This window comes from Podarcis vaucheri, assembly GCF_965113315.1.
Source record: "Podarcis vaucheri genome assembly, chromosome: 4".
Lineage (NCBI taxonomy): Eukaryota > Metazoa > Chordata > Lepidosauria > Squamata > Lacertidae > Podarcis > Podarcis vaucheri.
In genome coordinates this window covers 24,438,433-24,459,873 of record NC_138762.1, presented here as the reverse complement: position 1 = coordinate 24,459,873, position 21,441 = coordinate 24,438,433, and the positions used below count along the sequence as shown (strand labels likewise).

At 43.2% G+C, this 21,441-nt stretch overlaps 1 protein-coding gene across 1 annotated transcript in view; it reads right to left on the bottom strand.

Annotated features, from left to right (window-relative positions):
- The window catches only part of DDX10 (DEAD-box helicase 10), a 171,311-nt gene that overhangs the window by 123,188 nt on the left and 26,682 nt on the right, over positions 1 to 21,441 (bottom strand). Inside the window, 2 exon segments of the mRNA XM_082220403.1 lie at positions 3,417 to 3,504; positions 9,975 to 10,076. Coding sequence (XP_082076529.1) covers positions 3,417 to 3,504; positions 9,975 to 10,076 — 190 coding nt within the window.

Here is a 21,441-nt window from a genome sequence, read left to right as displayed (position 1 = left end):
CTACCGAAGGCTCCCACAGACAGAACAGACTCAGAAGAGGCAGTAAATATAGCAATCCACTCCTGTGCAGGAGAGACATTTTGAGTTGGAGATAATATAAGCATTACTCCTCTGTGGGCTGGTGCAGAGACGTACCATCAGGCCACTTTTAACCACAGTTAAAAGGTTTTTTAACAGGGCCGCTGCTCCTACTCCTACAGCCTTAGCTGCAGCTATGGGAACCAACATTAACTATAGCTAGATAAGTAGAGAAACGCTCTGCTTTAACCAGGATTCTTTTAACCAAACTCTGGTTAACAAGGAAACCTTGTCAAACTTAACTGCAGTTAGTGCCAGCGTGTATGTATGAATTCTTTAAACACAATTAAAGGAGGATGGGGAGAATTCACTCCTGTGAAGTAGGAACAAGGTCATAAGGCAGATGTTGCTGAACTACAACTCCCATCAGCCCCAGAAAGCACGGACAATGGCAAGGATGGTGGGAGTTGTAGTAAGAACTCAAATCATTCGGTGCGGCACTTGAACCTCCCTGCCTATTGATATCAAGCATGTGCCTTCACGGTATCATTTTCGGCACCTGCTAAAAACATCCTGGTTTAAACAAGTCCACCCAGATGCTTGGAAAGTTGGTGTGAATTTTAACTGGCTTTAAAATTTTATCTTCTTATTAAAATATTGCTGTAAATTATTGCTGCAAATCTTTCTTGGTTTTATTGTTTTACATTTTTGTAAACTTTTTTGAGGGTTTTTGTTGTTTGTTTGTTTTTTAACAATCAAGCTGCGTACAAATTTTACAAATAGAATGTCAAAATAAAAAACTGAGGAAGAAGTTTGCTGGATTTTAGGCCCAAGGCCTATCTATTCCTCTTCTCACTGTAGCCAACCAGAGGCCTATGGCAACCCACAAGTAAAACATGATCACTGTGATATTATGTAAAAATATAGTGTAAGGACAGGTATAGTGATATTTAGAACACATTTATTAAAAAAAATTAGTAGGTTATAAATAACCATATATGTTTTTGGATAACAATAGCATTTAAATACCTATACATGGAATTGTAGTAGCTGTACAGCTATATAATATACCTCTTCCCCTTCCCTTTTTAATTGTTTTATTTTGGTCAATTGAAATATTCTCTATAAAAAATCAATTTTTAAAAAATATTGAGGACTGGCCTTTATCATAACCCTCTCCTCCCCTCTGCCTTCATTTAAGCCATTTGAAACTGACCACAAGCCTTCAACAGAATGGAAGAACAGACTATATTTTTGCAGTGCTATGCAACAGCAAAAAACAGTTTTAAATAAAGCAATAAAAATTGGATTTACAAGGCAGGTTCATCACTGGATCTGTCAGCTGTGACAAAAGCTCTTGTTTGAACTCGTTCCATCGCTATCCCGAAACTCCAAGATTATTTCACTCCACTCAATTTAATTTTATCTATCTTTTTAGAGCGGGTTTTTAAAAACAGCTGCAAAAAAGCTGTTAAATGAGAATAGGTTATTGCTGCTTCTTTTTTTCAGCACAAACCAAAGTATTCTATTCCATTCTTTCATTCACATTTTCCTGTTGTTGCTACATACCGTCTTATACAGTTTACAAAAATCAAAAATACACAGCTATGTGCTTTTACACGACATAGCTAAGCACTCCTGGTTTGAACCTCAACAAGAAAATATTGTGAAGAAAGCAGGTGTTATACGTAATAAATTATAATAAGGTAATAAACAAAGGGTTTTCCAGCCAGTGAGCAATCTGGCACATTCCACAAAGGCAAAATTATCATGAAAAGTATTGTTATTTTACATAATGAGCTGTTCAGAGACTATAGGTTCCTATTTCTCAGTTATCACCACATCATTAATCTAGCTTTCTAGGCTTGGGAACTAGAGGCATTTAATATTATTTCTTTGAACTTCTACACTGCCCATTTATTATTCTTCAGAAAAAGGCAGTGTGGCATAGCGGTTACTGCATTAGATGTTAGCCCTCTTCACAAGATACTGCCTCTTTACCTTGGCTGCTGACAGTTAAGGTATTGCCACCAAAAGAGATAGCAAAGAGCTGGATTTATACCACTAAAATTGGCAGCTGGTACTAGCTGAGAGGATGCTGGCATTCCTGATCACTTTTACTACCCACCAGCACTGTAGCTCATTCCAGAATTCCTGACTCTGCAGAAACCCAGGCAAAAAGTTTAAAATAAACAGCAGCCAAGGTGCTGCAGGTGCTGAATGCGCCTCCATATTTTTAAACTTATTTAAAGCTCATTCATCTCTAGCGCATGTTCCACGAAAACTAGGAAGCTTGATAAAAGTCCAATTTAATGCACAGGAGACCCTGACTGCACAGGTTGATGCAGAACTTCCCATGGCATGGCAGAACTGACATGTATGCAACATTGCGTAGGATTTTCTACACCATAGTTGAGGAACCTGCGGTCCTCCACATGCTGTTGACCTGTAAGTTTCACCAGCCTCAGACAGCATGGTCAATGGTCAGGGATGATGAAAGCTGTAGTCCAACCATATCTGGAGGACCACAGGCTCCCTTATACCCCACCCAACTGGCGGGGTTTCCCCAGCCACTCTGGGCGGCTTACAGCATGTCTAAAAACATAATAAAAAACATCAAGCATTGAAAACCTCCTGATACAGAGCTGCCTTCAGATGTATTCTAAAAGTTGTGCAGTTCTTTATCCTCTGGACATCTGAAGGGAGAGCTTTCCAGAGGGAGGGTGCCACTACCGAGAAGGCCCTCTGCCTGGTTCCCTGTAACTTCTCGCAGTGAGGGAACCAGAAGAAGACTCTTGGAGTAGGACCTCAGTGTCCAGCCTAAGCAATGGGGGTGGAGATGCTCCTTCAGGTATACAGGGCTGAGGCTGTTCAGCAGGGGTAGGCTTAAACCTAAGGCCTGGATGGGGCCCAATCGCTTCCTCAATCCAGCCCACGAACGGTCCAGAAATCAGCATGTTTTTACATGAGTAGAACGTGCCCTTTTATTTAAAATGCATCTCTGGGTCATTTGTGGGGCCTGCCTGGTGTTTTTACATGAGTAGAATGTGTGTTTTTATTTAAAATGCATCTCTGGGTTATTTGTGGGGCATAGAAATTCATTCATTTTTTATTTCAAAATATAGTCTGGCCCACCACATAGTCTGAGGGAAGGTGGACCGGCCCCTGGCTGAAAAAGGTTGCTGACCCCTGGTTTAGGGCTTTAAAGGTCAGCAGCAACACTTTGAATTGTTCTTAGAAATGTACTGGAATCCAGCGAAGATCCTTTAGCACCGGTGCTATGCAGTCCCGGCGGCTGCTTCCAGTCACCAGTCTTGCTGCTGCTTTCTGGTTTAGTTGTAGCTTCCAGGTCACCTTCAAAGGTGTATACTTAGAAAGTATCATAATAGGCAGCTTACCCGTTGCGCTCTCTCTTTCAGTTCTTGATCTTGAGCCAAGAAGGACTGCATCTTTTTCTGGATGTCAACAAGCTTTTCAGGATTGATTCTAGAGGGTTGGGGGAGATGGAGAGAGAGAGAGAGAGAGATCAGGTTGGTGTGTGTAAGTGGCAGGGTTTTCTCTGTCATGGCCCCATCCCTGTGGAAGATCTTCCACATGAGATACTTCTGCTTGGCTTCATTCCAGATTATTATTAAATGAGGTTTCATTCTGCTTTTTAATTGATGGTAGTTTTGTTGAAAGATGGTATAAAACCATTGCAAATAAATAAATATCTCTTCCTAAAGGGTCACAGCCCCCTGTTCAACAGGTTCAATTTTTTTCATTTCATTTTTTTAAAAAGCATTACTTCAAAATAGTTAAAAGGTACTGCCCATCTGAACAAAACTCAGCTGAAATCATGTCAGGCATGAAGACCGTTCTCCTCCCATGAATAATGCAGGGAAAGCAAACAGAAGCTCAGGCCTTTTATCTAGAGAACAGTTTAAACTGGAAGAGGCAACGATTTTTCAAGGTAAAGCCACACAATTAACATTAAATTGCTTCTTGAGCTTATAAAAAGGTGGAAAATTGAGCTCATACTGAAGGAGCGGGGGGGAGCAAAATATACAGCAATAATACCTCACACTGACACAGTCTCTCTCATGAGAAAACAGTGTGAGGGCTCCCCACCCCCCCACCCCACGCACTTAAATAAGACTCTTGCTGGGAATTTCCAGAGCCCGAGGCATTTCTACAGAACTGTGGCTTCACAGATAGGTAGTACACCAACTGATGTGGAGATTAAAGCTGTATTATTCAAAAAAAACACACGCAACAATAATTGCATGAGGGAGGGGAGCGAGGCTGTGTTTCCTCATCCTGCCTCTTCCCCACCAACTCTTCAGTGTTCTAGCCCATGTGCCACTACTACTACTACTACTACTATTATTATTATTATTATTATTCCGCCCTTCTTCACAAGATCGCAGGACGATTCACATTCACAAGAAAGAAATACATGGTAAAAGCGCAAATAAAACAAAACAACAAGACAACAATCCTCCCCCCTCCCACAAACACATTATAAAAGCTATAGAATATTAATCCGCCAAAGGCCTGGTTGAAGAGGAACATTTTGGCGCCGCAGCAGACAAGCCCCAACCAGTGGACATCTTGAAGAGGCCATCACCACAAAGGCAGTGTAGTGACTACAGTCTTGGAATGGGACCTGGCAGACCAGGGTTCAAATCCCCACTCAGCCGCCAAGCTCACGGGGTGACCCTGAGTCATCTCTCAGCCTAGCCTTTGCCACAGGATAAAATGAGGAGGCACAGAAGCACATATGCTGCCTTGTGCTCTTCAGAGGAAAGTGGGATACAGGTCTTGGTGGTGCAGATCTCACTCTGAGGCCAACTGAGCCCTGGTTAGAGCCCATAACTGAGTCTATTGTGTCACAGCCACTCTGCTCCTACCAGCAATGTGCTGTCCACAGAATAGCATCAGGAGATTGCTCTTTGGCCCCAATGGGAGTGCCACAGGGCACTATTTTGTCCCCAGTGGTATTCAGCATCTATACAGTGGAACCTCGGAAGCCGAACGCCTGTAAACTCGAATGTTTCAGCTCCTGAACGATCGAAAACCGGAAGTGATTGTTCTGGTTTTTGAATGATTTTTGGAAGCAGAACATCCAGCGTGGCTTCCGATTGGCTGCAGGACGCTCCTGCAGCCAATCGGAAGCCGCACCTTGGAAGTTGAACAGACTTCCAGAACAGATTCCGTTCGACTTCCAAGGTACGTCTGTATCAGGATTTCCCAAACTTGGGTCTCCAGCTGTTTTTGGACTACAACTCCCATCATCCCTGACCACTGGTCCTGCTAGCAAGGGATGATGGGAGTTGTATTCCAAAAACAGCTGGAGACCCAAGTTTGGGAAACCCTAGTCTATATGAAGGCACTGGGAACAGTCATTAGGAGTTTTGGAGCAAGGTGTCATCAGTACACTGATGAGACTCAGCTCTATTTCCCTATTACATCTGAGGCAGAAGAGGCTGTACAAGCCCTGGACAAAAGCCTAGATCTAGTGGTGGACTGGACAATGCCTCTTGCTGGTCTACATGGAGGACAGAAAGGTGTTTGTGAACATGTGTAGAAATGACTGCTGTGTCCAGTAAAATCTGCGTTTGCTGTTCCACCCATTTCGGCCTCTGGCCCCAATCATTGCTGGCTTGAGGCCCTCAGAAAATTGCCCAGAAGGCATTGTGGCTCAAAATGTTTCCCCACTGCTGCTCAAAAGAACGCTACTCTTTCTTAACAAGCTGGAGAAGTGGGGAGAAAGCAGCAGCACAATGAAATCCAGCAAGGCTAAATGTAATGAATACAGGAAGGGGAACAAAATACCGAAAAGGAGAAATAACTGGGTAGGCAGCAGAAGCATTCAGAATCTACAGTGTACATAAACAAATTGAATATGAGTCAGCAATGTGATGCTGTGGCTGGAAAGGCCAGTGCCATTTTTAGGTTTTATCGGCCGGAGAATGGTTGCCAAGAACTGGGAAATAATAATGCCATTTTATTCAGCATTATTGTGACCTGATTGGAATGCTGCTGTGAGTTCTGGGCACCAGGTGTCTCAAAAGATATTGGCAAGTTGGAAAAGATTCAGCAGAGAGGTACAAGGACGAGGCAGAGGCTGAGACGGAAATCCTATGAAGCTAAGAAATAAAGAAAAAGCAAGCTATGTACATTTAGCCTAGAGAGGAGGAAACATTATTGATTGGCGCAGGCAGCAGAGAGGGAGATGCCAATATCCTTGTCAGATTTTGGAAAACTATCAGAAAGAAGGTGGAGGAGGGAGAGTTTTCACCCAACATGCTCTGAATAGGCCACATACAGCCAGTTTGCAAGCAACGCTCAGCCAAACTACGTCTTATATGAACATGTGGGCTCCCAGAAAGGAATTTGTGGCAGCTTTGGTCCTCTTCCAGTCCTGCCATGTTGCTGTGAGCTAAGCTAAGCAAGGTGTCCAAACCCGGAATCATGGTTTGTCTTACTCCAGTCAAACCATGGCCTGTAAGCAAACGTTGTTTACAGATCGTGGCTTGTCTGGTGTGAGGCAAACTATTAAACCAGGTTTGGGTGGCTTTATTCACAGCAGTGCAGCTTCAGAAGGACATGGAGCAGGAGCACAACAGCTTCAAAATCTTCCTCCAGAAACTCTCCCATTTGCAGCAAGCCATGGTTTGGCTGAGCATCAAAGGTGAGCCAGCTGAAAGATATGCTTATGTTCTGCTAAGAGTAGTTCAACAATGGAACAGCTGGCTGAGAAGAGCTAGGATCTCCTCCTTGTCAAGGCATAAACTGGGAAAGGAGACTGGATATTCCAGCCTAGCTCAGGGTGCAAGACGCAAAAGGATGGAACAGGAACATACAGTGGTGCCCCGCAAGACGAATGCCTTGCAAGACGGAAAACTCACTAGACGAAAGAGTTTTCCGTTTTGGAGGTGCTTCGCAAAACGAATTTCCTATGGGCTTGCTTTGCAAGACGAAAATGTATTGCGAGTTCCTGCGGGGGTTTTTCCTCCCCCCCCCCTTTTTCTAAGCCGCTAAGCCGCTTATCAGCTGATCCGATAAGCCACTAAAAGCCGCTAATAGCGCTAATCCGTCAATGGGCTTTCTTCGCAAGACGAAAAAACCGCTAGACGAAGAGAATCACAGAACGGATTCTTTTCGTCTTGCGAGGCACCACTATACCATATTTTTCCATCCATAAGACGCCCCCATGTATAAGATGCCCCCTATTTTTGGAGACTCCAATTTAAGAAAATGGGGGGAGATGTATCCATGTATAAGATGCCCCCAAATTTTTGACATTATTTTTTTGGGGGGAAACGTAGTCTTATACACGGAAAAATACGGTACTCCCGCCTCCCTTAGCAGCCAACTGCACATTTCAAAGGAACCAAGTATAGATCAGGAGCTATCAGAGCTTTAGCAGAAATTCACATCTCAATGCACAGATGTCCTATGTGGTGAGATGCCAAGTGGACAGGTTGGCCCATCTGCCTGGGCAGCTGAGTCAACTTGGAGTGAATCCTGCTCACCGAGGATGTCCATTACAGTGGTACCTCGGGTTACATACGCTTCAGGTTACATACGCTTCAGGTTAAAGACTCCGCTAACCCAGAAATAGTGCTTCAGGTTAAGAACTTTGCTTCAGGATGAGAACAGAAATCGTGCTCCGGCGGCACGGTGGCAGCAGGAGGCCCCATTAGCTAAAGTGGTGCTTCAGGTTAAGAACCGTTTCAGGTTAAGTACAGACCTCCAGAACGAATTAAGTACTTAACCTGAGGTGCCACTGTTCCTCACCTAGGAAGGAATGCATAGGGCTCTTGTACAGGTTGAACTTTGCTTGGAACCCATATAAATAGTGCAAGCTAAGTCAATCTGCACCTCCTCCTGCTAGCAATGAGTTATGTGGAGCACTGACCCCTGGAAATCCTATTGAGCTCTCTTCCAGCTTCTGAGTTTTCCCCAAACTTGACTTGAACATTCTTAAACCCATCTCCTCACAGCCATATCGACCAGAAGCTTCTCTCTCAAAGCAAATGAAAGCAGAAATTATCTGAATGTTGAGATCTATAACCAACACTAAATATCATCTGCATTTTTCTCCCCACTCCACCCCGCAGTGTTTTCCATGGCTCATCAGTTCCAAAGCAAAAAATGATCTCCTCTCCACAGTAAACCATTTAAACCACCTTGGCAAGTCATTATATCCCTTTAAGAGAGAGGAAATAACAAAGGCTAAAAGGGGCCATTTACAAGGATTTGCAAGCTTTACTGCATCCCCACATTATCACCCATGATTTAGAACAGTATTGTAAACAGCATTACTGGAAGCCAACAACTACTTCAGTGGAGCATGTGAACCAATTTCAACGCATATTGAGTGACTGAGATATTAGGCACCAAATGGTAATTAGGTCTGTATGCATGAAGGTATGAAACAGATGTCATTACGAGTAAAGAAAAGAAACTATCGGTGTACTCCGTTGAGCCTTCCTCAGAGGGAAAGGGCTAATACTACAGACTTAGCATTGCCATGTTTCAGATTAGCATTTTAATGCAGTCGTGCAAGAATCTGTGTATTAGTGGCAGCGTTCCTCAAACTTGTAAACTCTGAAATGCTTTTGTCCTGAATTAAAACCAGAAGCACACCTCCTTTTCCTTTCTTTGAAGAACTGGGCATTTTGCCTAAATCCTAAATTTGCCAGCCCATTCACAGGTGGCAAAAAAGGAAGGAGGGGAAGTTTCTGCAATTTTTCAAAAGGAGGGAGGGGGAAATGTTGGAAGGTCCTATGGGGGGGTTTAGCACGGGATACAGTCTTCTCTTTTCCTTTTCACCCTTTATTTTCACTAGTGAACATTAGAAGGGCACCCGAAAAGAAAGCTGCTGCTGCAATTGAAGCAAACAGCTTTCCTATCTATCCCTGCTACAGACAGTATGGACCTAGATGGGCCAGTGATCTAGCCTGGCTTGAAGGAAGCTTCCCACATACTTTCTGCGAGAATGAAGCAGAGTAGCAATCCATGCAGGAGGTGCAACAGAAGAAGAAGAAGAAGAAGAGGAGTTTGGATTTGATATCCCGCTTTATCACTACCCGAAGGAGTCTCAAAGTGGCTAACATTCTCCTTTCCCTTCCTCCCCCACAACAAACACTCTGTGAGGTGAGTGAGGCTGAGAGACTTCAAAGAAGTGTGACTAGCCCAAGGTCACCCAGCAGCTGCATGTGGAGGAGCGGAGACACGAACCCGGTTCCCCAGATTACGAGACTACCGCTCTTAACCACTACACCACACTGGCTCTTCCACCACACAGGAAGTCTTTTCCGTGGATGGGCAATTCTACCACATCTATGTATAGGAAGAGACTGAACGTTCCATTCATATCTGTTGCAGAGAATGGAGGAGGCTTACCTGCCTGCAGAGGAGGAGTCTGCATTAGATTAACCACAGTTTACTGTGCTGTCTGCACCCAGTGAACAGTGGTTAATCTTAATTATGGTTTGTTGGGGCAGGGGGAGGAAGTCTACTTCAAGCCACATAAGAGTTAATAATAACAACAATTAGGGCCTTTTTTGTGACAGTCCTCACCAGTACAACATCCACCTTCCCTGGGGCTGTTTAAGAAAGACCTGTGTGTCCTCAGCGAAGGTAGAAGCAAAGGAATCCAGGCCACATATCATCAGTGGGCCTGAGAGGGCTCTGCCACTCTACATTTTACATAATGTAAGCATTTTAAAATTGTAAACTGCCTTGGGTGCCTTGGCAGAAAAGTGTTGTGTAAATCCAATAAATAAGACAATAATACATAGTAGCAGCACCGCCCCCCCTTTTTTTTTTGCTGTCCATGGCTGCCATTTTGTCCAGGCCCCCTTGGCACCTTTATCAATAAATGAGTACTTGCACCTCGTTTTCTCAAAAAAAAAAACCCACTGATTTTTTTGTTAATAATAAAAAAGAGCTGAAGAATTTACTTGATGTTGTTGATGGGAACTTTCTTCTGTGACAGCTGCTGCATCATCCCCTTTTCCTCCGAAGAAAGCAGCACAAGCAGAGCTTCCCCACCTTCTTTGTACCTAAGAAAGGAATTAGAAAACAAAATGTTTCCTGATTAGGTTTCCAGATGGTAAATAAAAACTGACAGACTCTTCTAAGGGCCAAACCAAACGTGGCATTAATTGCATTTTCACATCTAATGTGCAGGTTGTTGTTTTCTTTAGAACGCAAATAATCAGGGATTTTCCTCAAGACGGTGGCGGCAGAAGAACGCATTTAATTCCTCCATCACACCAGCTGGAATCCCCACGGTTTTCAACCCTGGCCAGCAGAAGCTATTTGCATCCCAACATGGGTTTACAGGCTACAGAGACCTAAGAGACACGGATCCGTGTCTTAGTTAAGCCTATCAAACATCTGGCACACACCATGTTCTCTCCTTTTGAAGAGCAGAGCTAGAACAACTATTCTTGCAAGTTACGTCCTGAGCTTTAGGATTGGGCAAGCAACGGGGTATTCCTCCATAAGCACACACAGTTTGCTCACACGATTGCCTCCGTGTCCATGGAGACAGAGGTAGAATTAGTGGCACCAGCTCACTATCAGCCTTAACAACAAATGCATCCCCTGAAAGGGAAGGCTTTCCGCCAATAGTGGGAATTTTGGAAAATGATATACAGTAGTACCTCGGTTTAAGAACAGTCCAGTTTAAGAACGATCTGGTTTACAAACTCTGCAAAACCGGAAATAGTGTCTTAGTTTGAGAACTTTACCTCGGTCTAAGAATCCGAACGGTGGAAGGGTACTGGCGGCAGGAGGCCTCATTAGGGAAAGCGCACCTCAGTTTAAGAACGGTTTTGGTTTAAGAACAGACTTCTGGAATGGATTAAGTTCGTAAACTGAGGTACCACTGTATAATGAATTGGAAAAAAATGTTTAAAATAACCTTTTTTTTAAAAAAACAAACAAACCCCGAAGCTTTTCTTTTTGGAATTTTAGGTGTTGAAATCCCAATGGAGCAGAAAATACTATTTATGTATGTGATCACAACTGCTTAGATGTTAATGGCTCAGAGATGGAAAGAAGACAAAGTCCCTATGAGAGAAGAACGGCAGATTAAGTTGATGGATTATGCTGAATTCGCAAAAATGACCGGAAGAATCAGAAATCAGGAAGACCAAAATTTTAATATGGAATGGGGAAAATCTATATTTTATCTTAAAAACCATTGTAAGCAGCTAAAACCATTAGTAGGATTGGAATAACATTTGTAGTTTAATATTCAATTTTGGATATAATGGAGATGTAAAAGATTTGGATTATTATAAAAGATGCAGGAGGAAATGGTTAAAAACAGGACCCAGAAAGGGGAGGAGGAAAGTCCAGGAGATTCTTTGGAATCTTGTTTTTATGTTGGTTTTTGGATAATCGACTGTAAAACTTTAAAGTGAAAAACTAATTAAAATTAAAAAAATAAAAAGATAGTGGGAGACAATGAAGCCATCTAGACTGGGGTTACATAGCACTTGGGGTGTCTGGTATTGCAGAGATGAGACATTCTTCTGACAAACCACTAAGCCCTGGCTCCCCATCCACTGGGACCCTCCCCTAGTTTGGTCTCCTTCTGGGGTCCCCAGTTCTCACCACCTCCAACCCAGAAGGACCTTTCTCCGAGTTGGTTTCCTCCAACTCCCCAAGCTCCTCCCTTTCCTCCTTGTCACATGACCATCCATTCCATCCTTACCAAACTGGGACTGGGAAAACAGCAAAATATCTTGCTGCTACCCAAGGCTCTGCACAATAAAACAGCACTTTTTGGAGGTACAGAAAACAGCAAATTTCCAAAATAGATGCTTCTAGGGGCAAGCTGGTGACCACATTTGTGGCTGAAGAATACAGGACAATTAGGAGTGATGCCGTCCAAAACCGCTCATTAAAAACTCACAAACCAAAGAGATTAGTGACACAGCTTCCTACAGAGATGGGAAACTTGTGGCCTTTCAGAAGTTGGCAGACTACAACTTCCATCCTCTTTGACCCCTGGCCATGCCGGCTGGGACTGATATGGGTTGGAAGTGCAACAACACCTGAAGGGTCACTGGGCCTCACACCAATATTTTACAGGAATAACATAGACAGCTTTCCACTCTTTGCATAAAAGAGCAGCAGCTTCTGATTTTTACAATTTTAGATCTCCCGCCCCAGACTCCCTTCATTCAAAATTCTTCAAAAATTACTGTTGCTGAAGTTCTGATATATGCAAAATATGGGTATGTATAATTGAGTAATTATCCCATCCGTTAAGCAGCAGGCGGTGAGCCTAACAATTTTCAAGTCACACATATTCATTACGTATAAAGCCTAAACCAGACTGCCTCTCCCTGTTAGCTTAACTTATGGAACAGCCCATTCAAAAATTCTAGAAAGCTGTTGCACTTCAAGAAATAAAGGATGTGCCAAGTATAAATGGGCTCAGGACATAGCTGTGTTTCTTACAGGTAACAACCTATTAAAGGATTTGATCAGACTAACACAATGGACTTTTTGAGCATCCAAAACCAACAGTGGACCAAAGGTATACATTGTATTTTATTGTACATTATGTGCTTGGAATTAAGCTTTTAACATATTGTCAGATGGCCGTTGCGGCTGCTCGAGAGTAACCAGGCAGGACTCCAATCTGTCTTTTACAGGCTTTATTTTGGTGCAAACTATTTACAGTGAAGAGCGTCAAAAGTTCATGCCTGGCTCAATCGCTAGCAGAATCCGGGAGTGGTCTGTTTTTGGACCTCCCCCAACATAAGAGTTTCTTTACTCCCAACCTTCTCCCTTCCTTCTCTGCACCTTAGGCTACTGCGCAGCACGAGCGATGGTAAGGGTGTGTTTCCCTCCTGTCCGCCTTCCCTAGGAGTGGTGTTAATGCTCCCACAAGCCTCCTCTGGTCCTTGCACCTCTTCTCCGCTAGAGGTGGGGCTTTCCTTCTCCCCGGAAGAGGAACTGATTCGCAGGATTTTCGGAGGCTCCCTGTAACACAAGTGCCCTTCTGTTGCTCGCCTCTGAACCGATGGCGGTTCCCTGACACATATGGATGCCAGAAGGCATCTGAAAATGTTGTTCACAAGAGTCTTTACATTGTGTAAGCACACATAGGTACAGTGGTACCTCAGGTTACATACACTTCAGGTTACATACGCTTCAGGTTACAGACGCCACTAACCCAGAAATAGTACCTTGGGTTAAGAACTTTGCTTCAGGATGAGAACAGAAATCGTGCTCCGGCGGTGCGGCAGCAGGAGGAGGCCCCATTAGCTAAAGTGGTGTTTCAGGTTAAGAACGGACCTCTGGACTGAATTAAGTACTTAACCCGAGGTACCACTGTATGTGTCATTCACAAGGGGGTACCATTCGAGAAGGATAAGAGGTCTGCTAAACATGTAGGGTGTTTATCCCACATCACCCCACATGTTTAGCAGACCACACGTGCTCATTCCTCGGGTGCAGCTTTAACCCTAGACACCTCACACAGGTTCTACACACTGAGTGGCAACAGCTAAAAATAAAGGCCTGAGAGAAGAGGAATGTTTTTGCATGGAGGCGAAAGATATGTAACAAAGGTGCCAGGTGAGTCTCCCCCGGGAAAGCATTCCACAAATGGGGAGCCAATGCAGAAAAGGCCTGTTCTTGTATTGCTGCCCCTGTAGATTGCTCACAGAAGAGGCACACAAAGAAGGGCGTCAGATGTTGATCACAGGGTCTGGGTCGGTTCATATGAAGGGAGGCAGTCTTTGACGTACTGTGGTCCTGAACCATTTAAAGCTCTATAGGTTAAAGGCAGCACTTTGAATTGGGCCCAGAAACTAACTGGCAGCCAATGCAGTCAGCCCAGGACTAAGATTATATGCTCAAACCATCTTGCCCCAGTGAGCAACCTGGCCACTGAATTTTGCACGAGCTAATGTTTCTGTACCGTCATACAACATGTTGCAGAAATCGAATGCTGATGCAAGCCACTCCATGCCACCAAAGCCACGTGAGCCTCAAGCTACAGCAAAGGATCCAGAAATACTCCCAAACTACGTATGCGCTCCTTCAGAGAGAGTGTAACCCTATCAAGAGCTCTCATCTAGTCCGTTACCCAGGCAAGAAGCAGGCCGGCACACCCACTGCCTCACCTGCAGATGTGAATGAAAAGTAGAGTTGTGTGTCATCAGCATATTATTGACAACGTACTCCCAAACTCTGGATGACCCCGCTCACTGGTTTCATGTAGATGTTAAATACCATGGGGAATAAAATTGAACCCTGAGGAACCCCACACTGAAGGCTTCATGGAGCCGAACACCACTCCCCAAGCATCTGTCTCTGGAAATGACCATCCAAGTAGGACCAGAACCACCACAAAGGAGTGCCACCCAGCCCCAACTTGAACTGCCATTCCAGAAGGATACCATGCTCAATGGTATCAAATGCCATAGAGAGGTTGAGGAGAATTAACAATAACACATTTCCCCTGTCTCTCTCCCAACAGAGGTCATCATACAGGGTGGCCAAAGCCATTTCTATGCCAAATGTGGTCCCAATTAAACCCCATTTAAAATGGATCTAGAGAATCAGTTTCCTCCAAGAGCACCTAGATCTGGTCCACAACCACAAGCTCAAGAACCTTGCCCAAGAAGGGGAGAGTAATTAGATTTTCCAAATGTAGGGAAGGTTTCCTGAGGAGTGGTTTTACCATTGTCTCCTTCAAAAACAAACTACTGTTTCCCATTTTGTCCAAATACAGCAGACTGTTGTTAGTGCAAACGATAGTTTGCTACCAAGCTACACCATAACCTGATATGTGGAGGCAGGCAAGAACCATACACACTTGAGGCGTGTACCTGCTCATTATGTATTTTATGATTTGTGGCTACTTCTGAATCAGACCTCAGTCTTTGAGGATCATTTCACCCATTACAGAGCAGCAATCTAAAATTTGCCATAAGTGTTCATGGAAGAGTGAGCAGTTGATTCCAGCCCTCAGCGTAACTTTTAAAATGTGAACACCAACAACCATGAACTCTCATATGCACCCAACAAAATTATGGAAATATAGCAATAAAGACAAGTCTGCAACTGAATTGCACAAACATTCAGAACCACCATATGGACAATGCATTTTATGCTACACAGCGTTTTCAAATATCAGCCGCTGCGTCCACACATTTGAGCTTTAAGTCTCCCCTTAAAGTATGCATTAAAAAAATATAATGTGTGAGGAAGCCCTGAAACAGTTGGACAAAAATACATTAACGTAGCTTTCCAAAAATGAAAGCTAACTACTGCTGTCCTCTAGTGGCATTGTATTCCATTATATAATATCACACATGATCAAAATAGGCTTCATGGGCTGGAGCAAGGCACATGAGCAATAAGATAATCAGATTTGGGGTGACGAGTGTATCTTTAAAGATGTTTCTGCATGAAGACACTCCACTTCTATTATCCTAGAGGTCAACAGAATGTTAATGGCAACTTGTCTTGAGAAAAATGGTCGAAAACTATGAATATTTATAAGAACTCAGTGGAAACCTTATTGCGGGATTTTATTTTTAAACACTACCTAGCGTTCTCATTTTCTTTAAAATGTCATAAGGCTAGATGAAATTTTGCTATTTTTAAAGCAGAATTATTCCCCAACGACTGAAGCTGTGACATAACTTTCAAACTAGCCCCCAAACCAGAATGAGTATGGGACACCAGCAAAAAAAGGTTCACTTTTTTCCAACTTTTATCGTTTTGGACCAATCTTATTAGGACTCAGTTTTGTCCACCTTTGAAGTGGACAGGCTTTCGGAACAGGATAGTAGTCATTCTAATCTAAACAGGTTAGGAATTAAACCATGTCTTGCTGCTCTTTGGGGTGTATATATATCCGATCAATAACCCTTGCCGGCATTTTTTGACTATCCTTTGGTGTGTGGCTATGGGGGCTTAGCATGACGAGCTCCTGCGCTTCAAAAATTACTACCACTGAGACAACACAAAAGCCAACAAGCAGTTCTTAAACCCCTATTTGCGTACTGTACCTAATGGAAGCCATAACCATGGTTTGGGTTTTTAAACAATGTTTAGCACAAAACATGGTCAGGCTGATGTCTGAATTGAGCCACGGTTTTGATCAACGCATTATCCATACCATAAAGAAAAACATTTCCTTAGATTTGAAAGCTAAAGTATTCAAAGTGTGCATAGTGCGTGTGAGCAGAGAACTGGACCGTGACACAGAAACACGAACAGCTTAGGAACAACATAGCATGCCATGGAATGTGAAATGCTAGGAATATCATTAAAAGATAGGTAAATGAATAATTGGATATGACAAATTTCAAAAGTCATGGATGCAGTGGAAAAGGCTGTGAAGTTAAAATGGACATGGGGCAAGTGACAATTCAGGCCAATGAATGTTAAGTCTGCAGACCCTACAACTGTAAAAGACCAGGTGGACGACCACCTATGCCATGGGTGGACAACCTAAAACTGACAGTGGACTTTACATGGAAGAAAGAAGCCACCCAGAGTGGCTGGGGCAATCCAGTCAGATGGATGCCATATTTTTTATTTTTATTATTATTATTATTATTATTATTATTATTATTATTATTATTATTATTATTACTGCGGAGAACCTGAAGAAGCACACAGTGATACAGTGGTACCTCGGGTTACATACGCTTCAGGTTACAGACTCTGCTAAACCCAGAAATAGTGCTTCAGGTTAAGAACTTTGCTTCAGGATGAGAACAGAAATCATGTTCCGGCGGAACGGCGGCAGCGGGAGGCCCCATTAGCTAAAGTGGTGCTTCAGGTTAAGAACAGTTTCAGGTTAAGTACAGACCTCTGGAACGAATTAAGTACTTAATCCGAGGTACCACTGTACCTTGGTACTAGAATGGATTGGCTCCCGTACAAACACCGCAAACCCAGAAGTAAGTGTTCCAGTTTGCAAACGTTTTTTGGAAGCCGATCATCCGATTCAGCTTCCGCTTGAGTGCAGGAAGCTCCTGCAGCCAACCATAAGCCGCGCCTTGGTTTTCGAACTTTTTCAGGAGTCGAACGGACTCCCGGAACGGATTAAGTTCGAGAACCAATGTACCACTGTACCTCGGGTTAAGAACTTAATTTGTTCTGGAGGTCCATTCTTAACCTGAAACTGTTCTTAACCTGAAGCACCACTTTAGCTAATGGGGCCTCCTGCTGCCGCTGTGCGGCCGCTGCACGATTTCTGTTCTCATCCTGAAGCAAAGTTCTTAACCTGAGGTACTATTTCTGTGTTAGTGGAGTCTGTAACCTGAAAAGTCTGTAACCCGAGGTACCACTGTATATCCAAAGATGGATGTTGGACTCTGCAAATGAGGAAAAAGAAGAATCCATCCCATGAGGTTTTGGAGAAGATTAAATGAGAGGCCATGTACTCTTTCCTAAGCTCCCTTCTGAGAACGGCAGGATACAAATGCCAAACACTACTCCTTCAGGAAACGTTCAGGACATTTTCTATTTTAGTCAAGTTTTCACACAGCACTAATAATTTGATTTCAGACTTACAATAGTATCTGTCCATTCTATTTTAATTACTGCAAGCATACAGATTCCTAATTAGGTAAGGTATTTAACTTGGCTTTCGTTCTACGCAGTTATGCACTCTCACGGCTCGCAGAACTTTCTAATTATCTCTAACCTCATTAACGGCTACTAAAACTGTCGATATAATTTTTATGAAGTTTTTGAAAGTCTACACCACAACCTCGCTCACTAATTTCTAGTGGATTAAAGAGCCGCAGTCTGGTATTTGGAACATTTAAACTCTGAGGAAGAGGGCCCCCCAGCCCCACCCCGTGAAAGAAATGAAGAGGTACAATCCAGACTGCTCAATATTTCAATGACACTTAAGGATGTTTAATATTATTTGGCTTCTGTTGAGCAATTAACCTCTCTGACATCATGCTTTTAATTGAAAACTCATATGCACAGGAAAATATGGAGAGAGGGAAACCAAGCATACTCTCATTTATTTTAGTGTTCATCTTGTCTCAAGCGGATTTCAGTTGTGAAGAGTGTCAGTGTTGGAACACAAAGACAGAAAAAAGCCAACAATTGGCCTAGGGTGCGGCAGCAGGCTGCACTGGGCCAAATCTAGGGTTCAGCTGCCAACTCTGAAGCAAGGGGAAATTTACAGAAGAGGTTGTAGCTGCGTCCGTGGTTTGTGTCTAATGAGGGACTGGAGGGGAATACTCTGGTTTAACACCCCTGATTAGTTGCTGACCATGGGGATTTGTTGCACAATCGTTATCAAGTAAACAAAATAAGATCTATGACACTGACTAGTTTGTATTTCAGTCTGCCCATGCAGCTACTGGAACTTAGCTGCTGGCATTCATCGTTTCAAAGCAAAAGTTTCTTCTTCTCTGTAGACCAGTGATGGCAAATTGGCAGCCTCCAGATGTTGTGGAACTACAAACTCGCATGGCAGTCCAACAACATCTGGATGGCCACAGGCACCCCATCCCTGCTGGAATCTTTGTTATAACCTAAGATCCCACCCCCAACCACCCCCTCCAAGCACAGCTTAAACTAATTAAGTCTGTAATTATCCACACCAATTCTATTTAAATATTACAGTGTCAATTAGGGCTTTCTCAACTTCCGTACTACCATCCTTTCCCATTGATTTGCTCTGTTCTTCTCAACATCCCATCTAACGAAGCATTTCTACAAATAGCTTGTTTGCTATTTTCATTTAGTTGGTCCTAATTAAAAACATGCTACTGTTATAGATTCCCACCCGGCCACCTAAAAAAATGGGGAAATCGTCAAAACATTGCAGATGCCATGTAGATGACTGCATACAAGACTTAAACATATGTCCATGTATTTCTCTTGCAATACTACACTTGATGTTTGGTAATTGCTTTTAAAATTGTCAATGGAGTTCGTAAATTTAAAAAAGATGGGAGAAATACAGTTATCCGAAATTTCTGTCACATTCACACAGATGTTTTAAAATAGCTACATATTGAACAGGAACTGCTGTATGCATGCACATCAACACTGTGAAGTTGCGATCATATTTTTCGATAGACTGCTTCCTTTAACTGGTTGTGTCCTCAATGCCATTCAGCTCACAAATGCATCAACTCATGTTTGGTGGCCCTTTATCAATCATATGATAAGCGATCCACACCAAAACTGTATCCTGATACATCATTTATGTATATGGAATTACTCATAAGCTATCTTAAGTCAATTTAGTCAATTATACTTTAAATCTTTCTGTGGATGATGAATGATATGTCTTTATATATCAATGTAGATTTGTTCTGATTTTATAAAGCCATGTACTTGTGGATTCTTTGGGGCATGTTTTCCTCTTTTTCTTTCAAATTTTCTTTTACTTTTTGCTGTGAAACAGGGTTTCCTAAACTTGGGTCTCCAGCTGTTTTTCAACTACAATTCCCATCACCCCTGACCACTGGTCCTGCCAGCTACGGATGATGGGAGTCGTAGTCCAAAAAACAGCTGGAGACCAAGGTTTGGGAAACTCTGCTCTAAAACGTAATGGTATAAGTAATATGTATTGAAACTTGTTTAAAAAAATATAATAAAGAGAATTTCTTTTTTAAAAAATAGAGCGATTATGCGATATGCTTTCATGGGCTCATCTGTGTGCTTGAATCCACACTTTGTTGTTGTTGTTTAGTCGTTTAGTCGTGTCCGACTCTTCGTGACCCCATGGACCAGAGCACACCAGGCACTTCTGTCTTCCACTGCCTCCCGCAGTTTGATCAAACTCATGTTGGTAACTTCAAGAACACTATCCAACCATCTCGTCCTCTGTCGTCCCCTTCTCCTTGTGCCCTCCATCTTTCCCAACATCAGGGTCTTTTCCAGGGAGTCTTCTCTTCTCATGAGGTGGCCACAGTATTGGAGCCTCAGCTTCACGATCTGTCCTTCCAGTGAGCACTCAGGGCTGATTTCCTTCAGAATGGAGAGGTTTGATCTTCTTGCAGTCCATGGGACTCTCAAGAGTCTCCTCCAGCACCATAATTCAAAAGCATCAGGTTTTCAGCAATGTGTGGGTCTTTAAGGTGCTGCAAGGCTTTTTCTTGTATTTGCTGCATGGGGACTAACCAAACTATGTCTCTGGAAATAAAATCTGAAAGTCTCAAATGCACGCCTTTCCATCAAAAGTGTGATACTTAGAAAGCTTGTTTGATCCTCTTGTCAACCCATTTCAGACTCAGACACACACACACACACCCCTACGATCAAAGAACAGCAGCAATCATACACCACAGCAGCATTGCCTGAATATATTTCTCAGTATTTCCTTTCAAATGCAATTCAGAGGTCAGAAACATGAGGTCGAAGGAAATCAAAAGCAGCTATCTTTGACAGAAGTGGATTCTGTACTACAGGGATGGTGGGAGCTGGGATGGGGAACTGGATTTAGATGACCTCTTCCAACCCCCAGGGCCATTTTGACAGGTGAGAAGTCACCCAACTATAAGTCACCTAACGTCATCAGGACGTCAGGTGAAACACCTTTCTCTGCCTGGGGGGTTTCTGAAACCAAAACATTTGTGCAAAGGCCCAGGGGCTCGCAAGCATGGCCAATCAGCTAATCAGTCTGCAAACTGCCACACACCTGATATCAGTCTGGGAACAGCCTCCCAGGCCAATTAGGACTCAGCCCACTTTTGACTTTACCATTACAAATAATATGGAAGAGGCAGGGGTACTTTTTAAACAACATACTGGAGAATTCGACATTCTACAACTGCCAAAAATCTGCATCGTTTTTTATTTTTATTCTGGCTGAGACAATAGTTGGTTGCAAAGTCATAGAATCATAGAATCATAGAGTTGGAAGAGACCACAAGGGCCATCGAGTCCAACCCCCTGCCAAGCAGGAAACACCATCAGAGCACTCCTGACATATGGTTGTCAAGCCTCTGCTTAAAGACCTCCAAAGTAGGAGACTCCACCACACTCCTTGGCAGCAAATTCCACTGTCGAACAGCTCTTACTGTCAGGAAGTTCTTCCGAATGTTTAGGTGGAATCTTCTTTCTTGTAGTTTGGATCCATTGCTCCGTGTCCGCTTCTCTGGAGCAGCAGAAAACAACCTTTCTCCCTCCTCTATGTGACATCCTTTTATATATTTGAACATGGCTATCATATCACCCCTTAACCTCCTCTTCTCCAGGCTAAACATGCCCAGCTCCCTTAGCCGTTCCTCATAAGGCATCGTTTCCAGGCCTTTGACCATTTTGGTTGCCCTCCTCTGGACACGTTCCAGTTTGTCAGTGTCCTTCTTGAATTGTGGTGCCCAGAACTGGACACAGTACTCCAGGTGTGGTCTGACCAGAGCAGAATACAGTGGCACTATTACTTCCCTTGATCTAGAT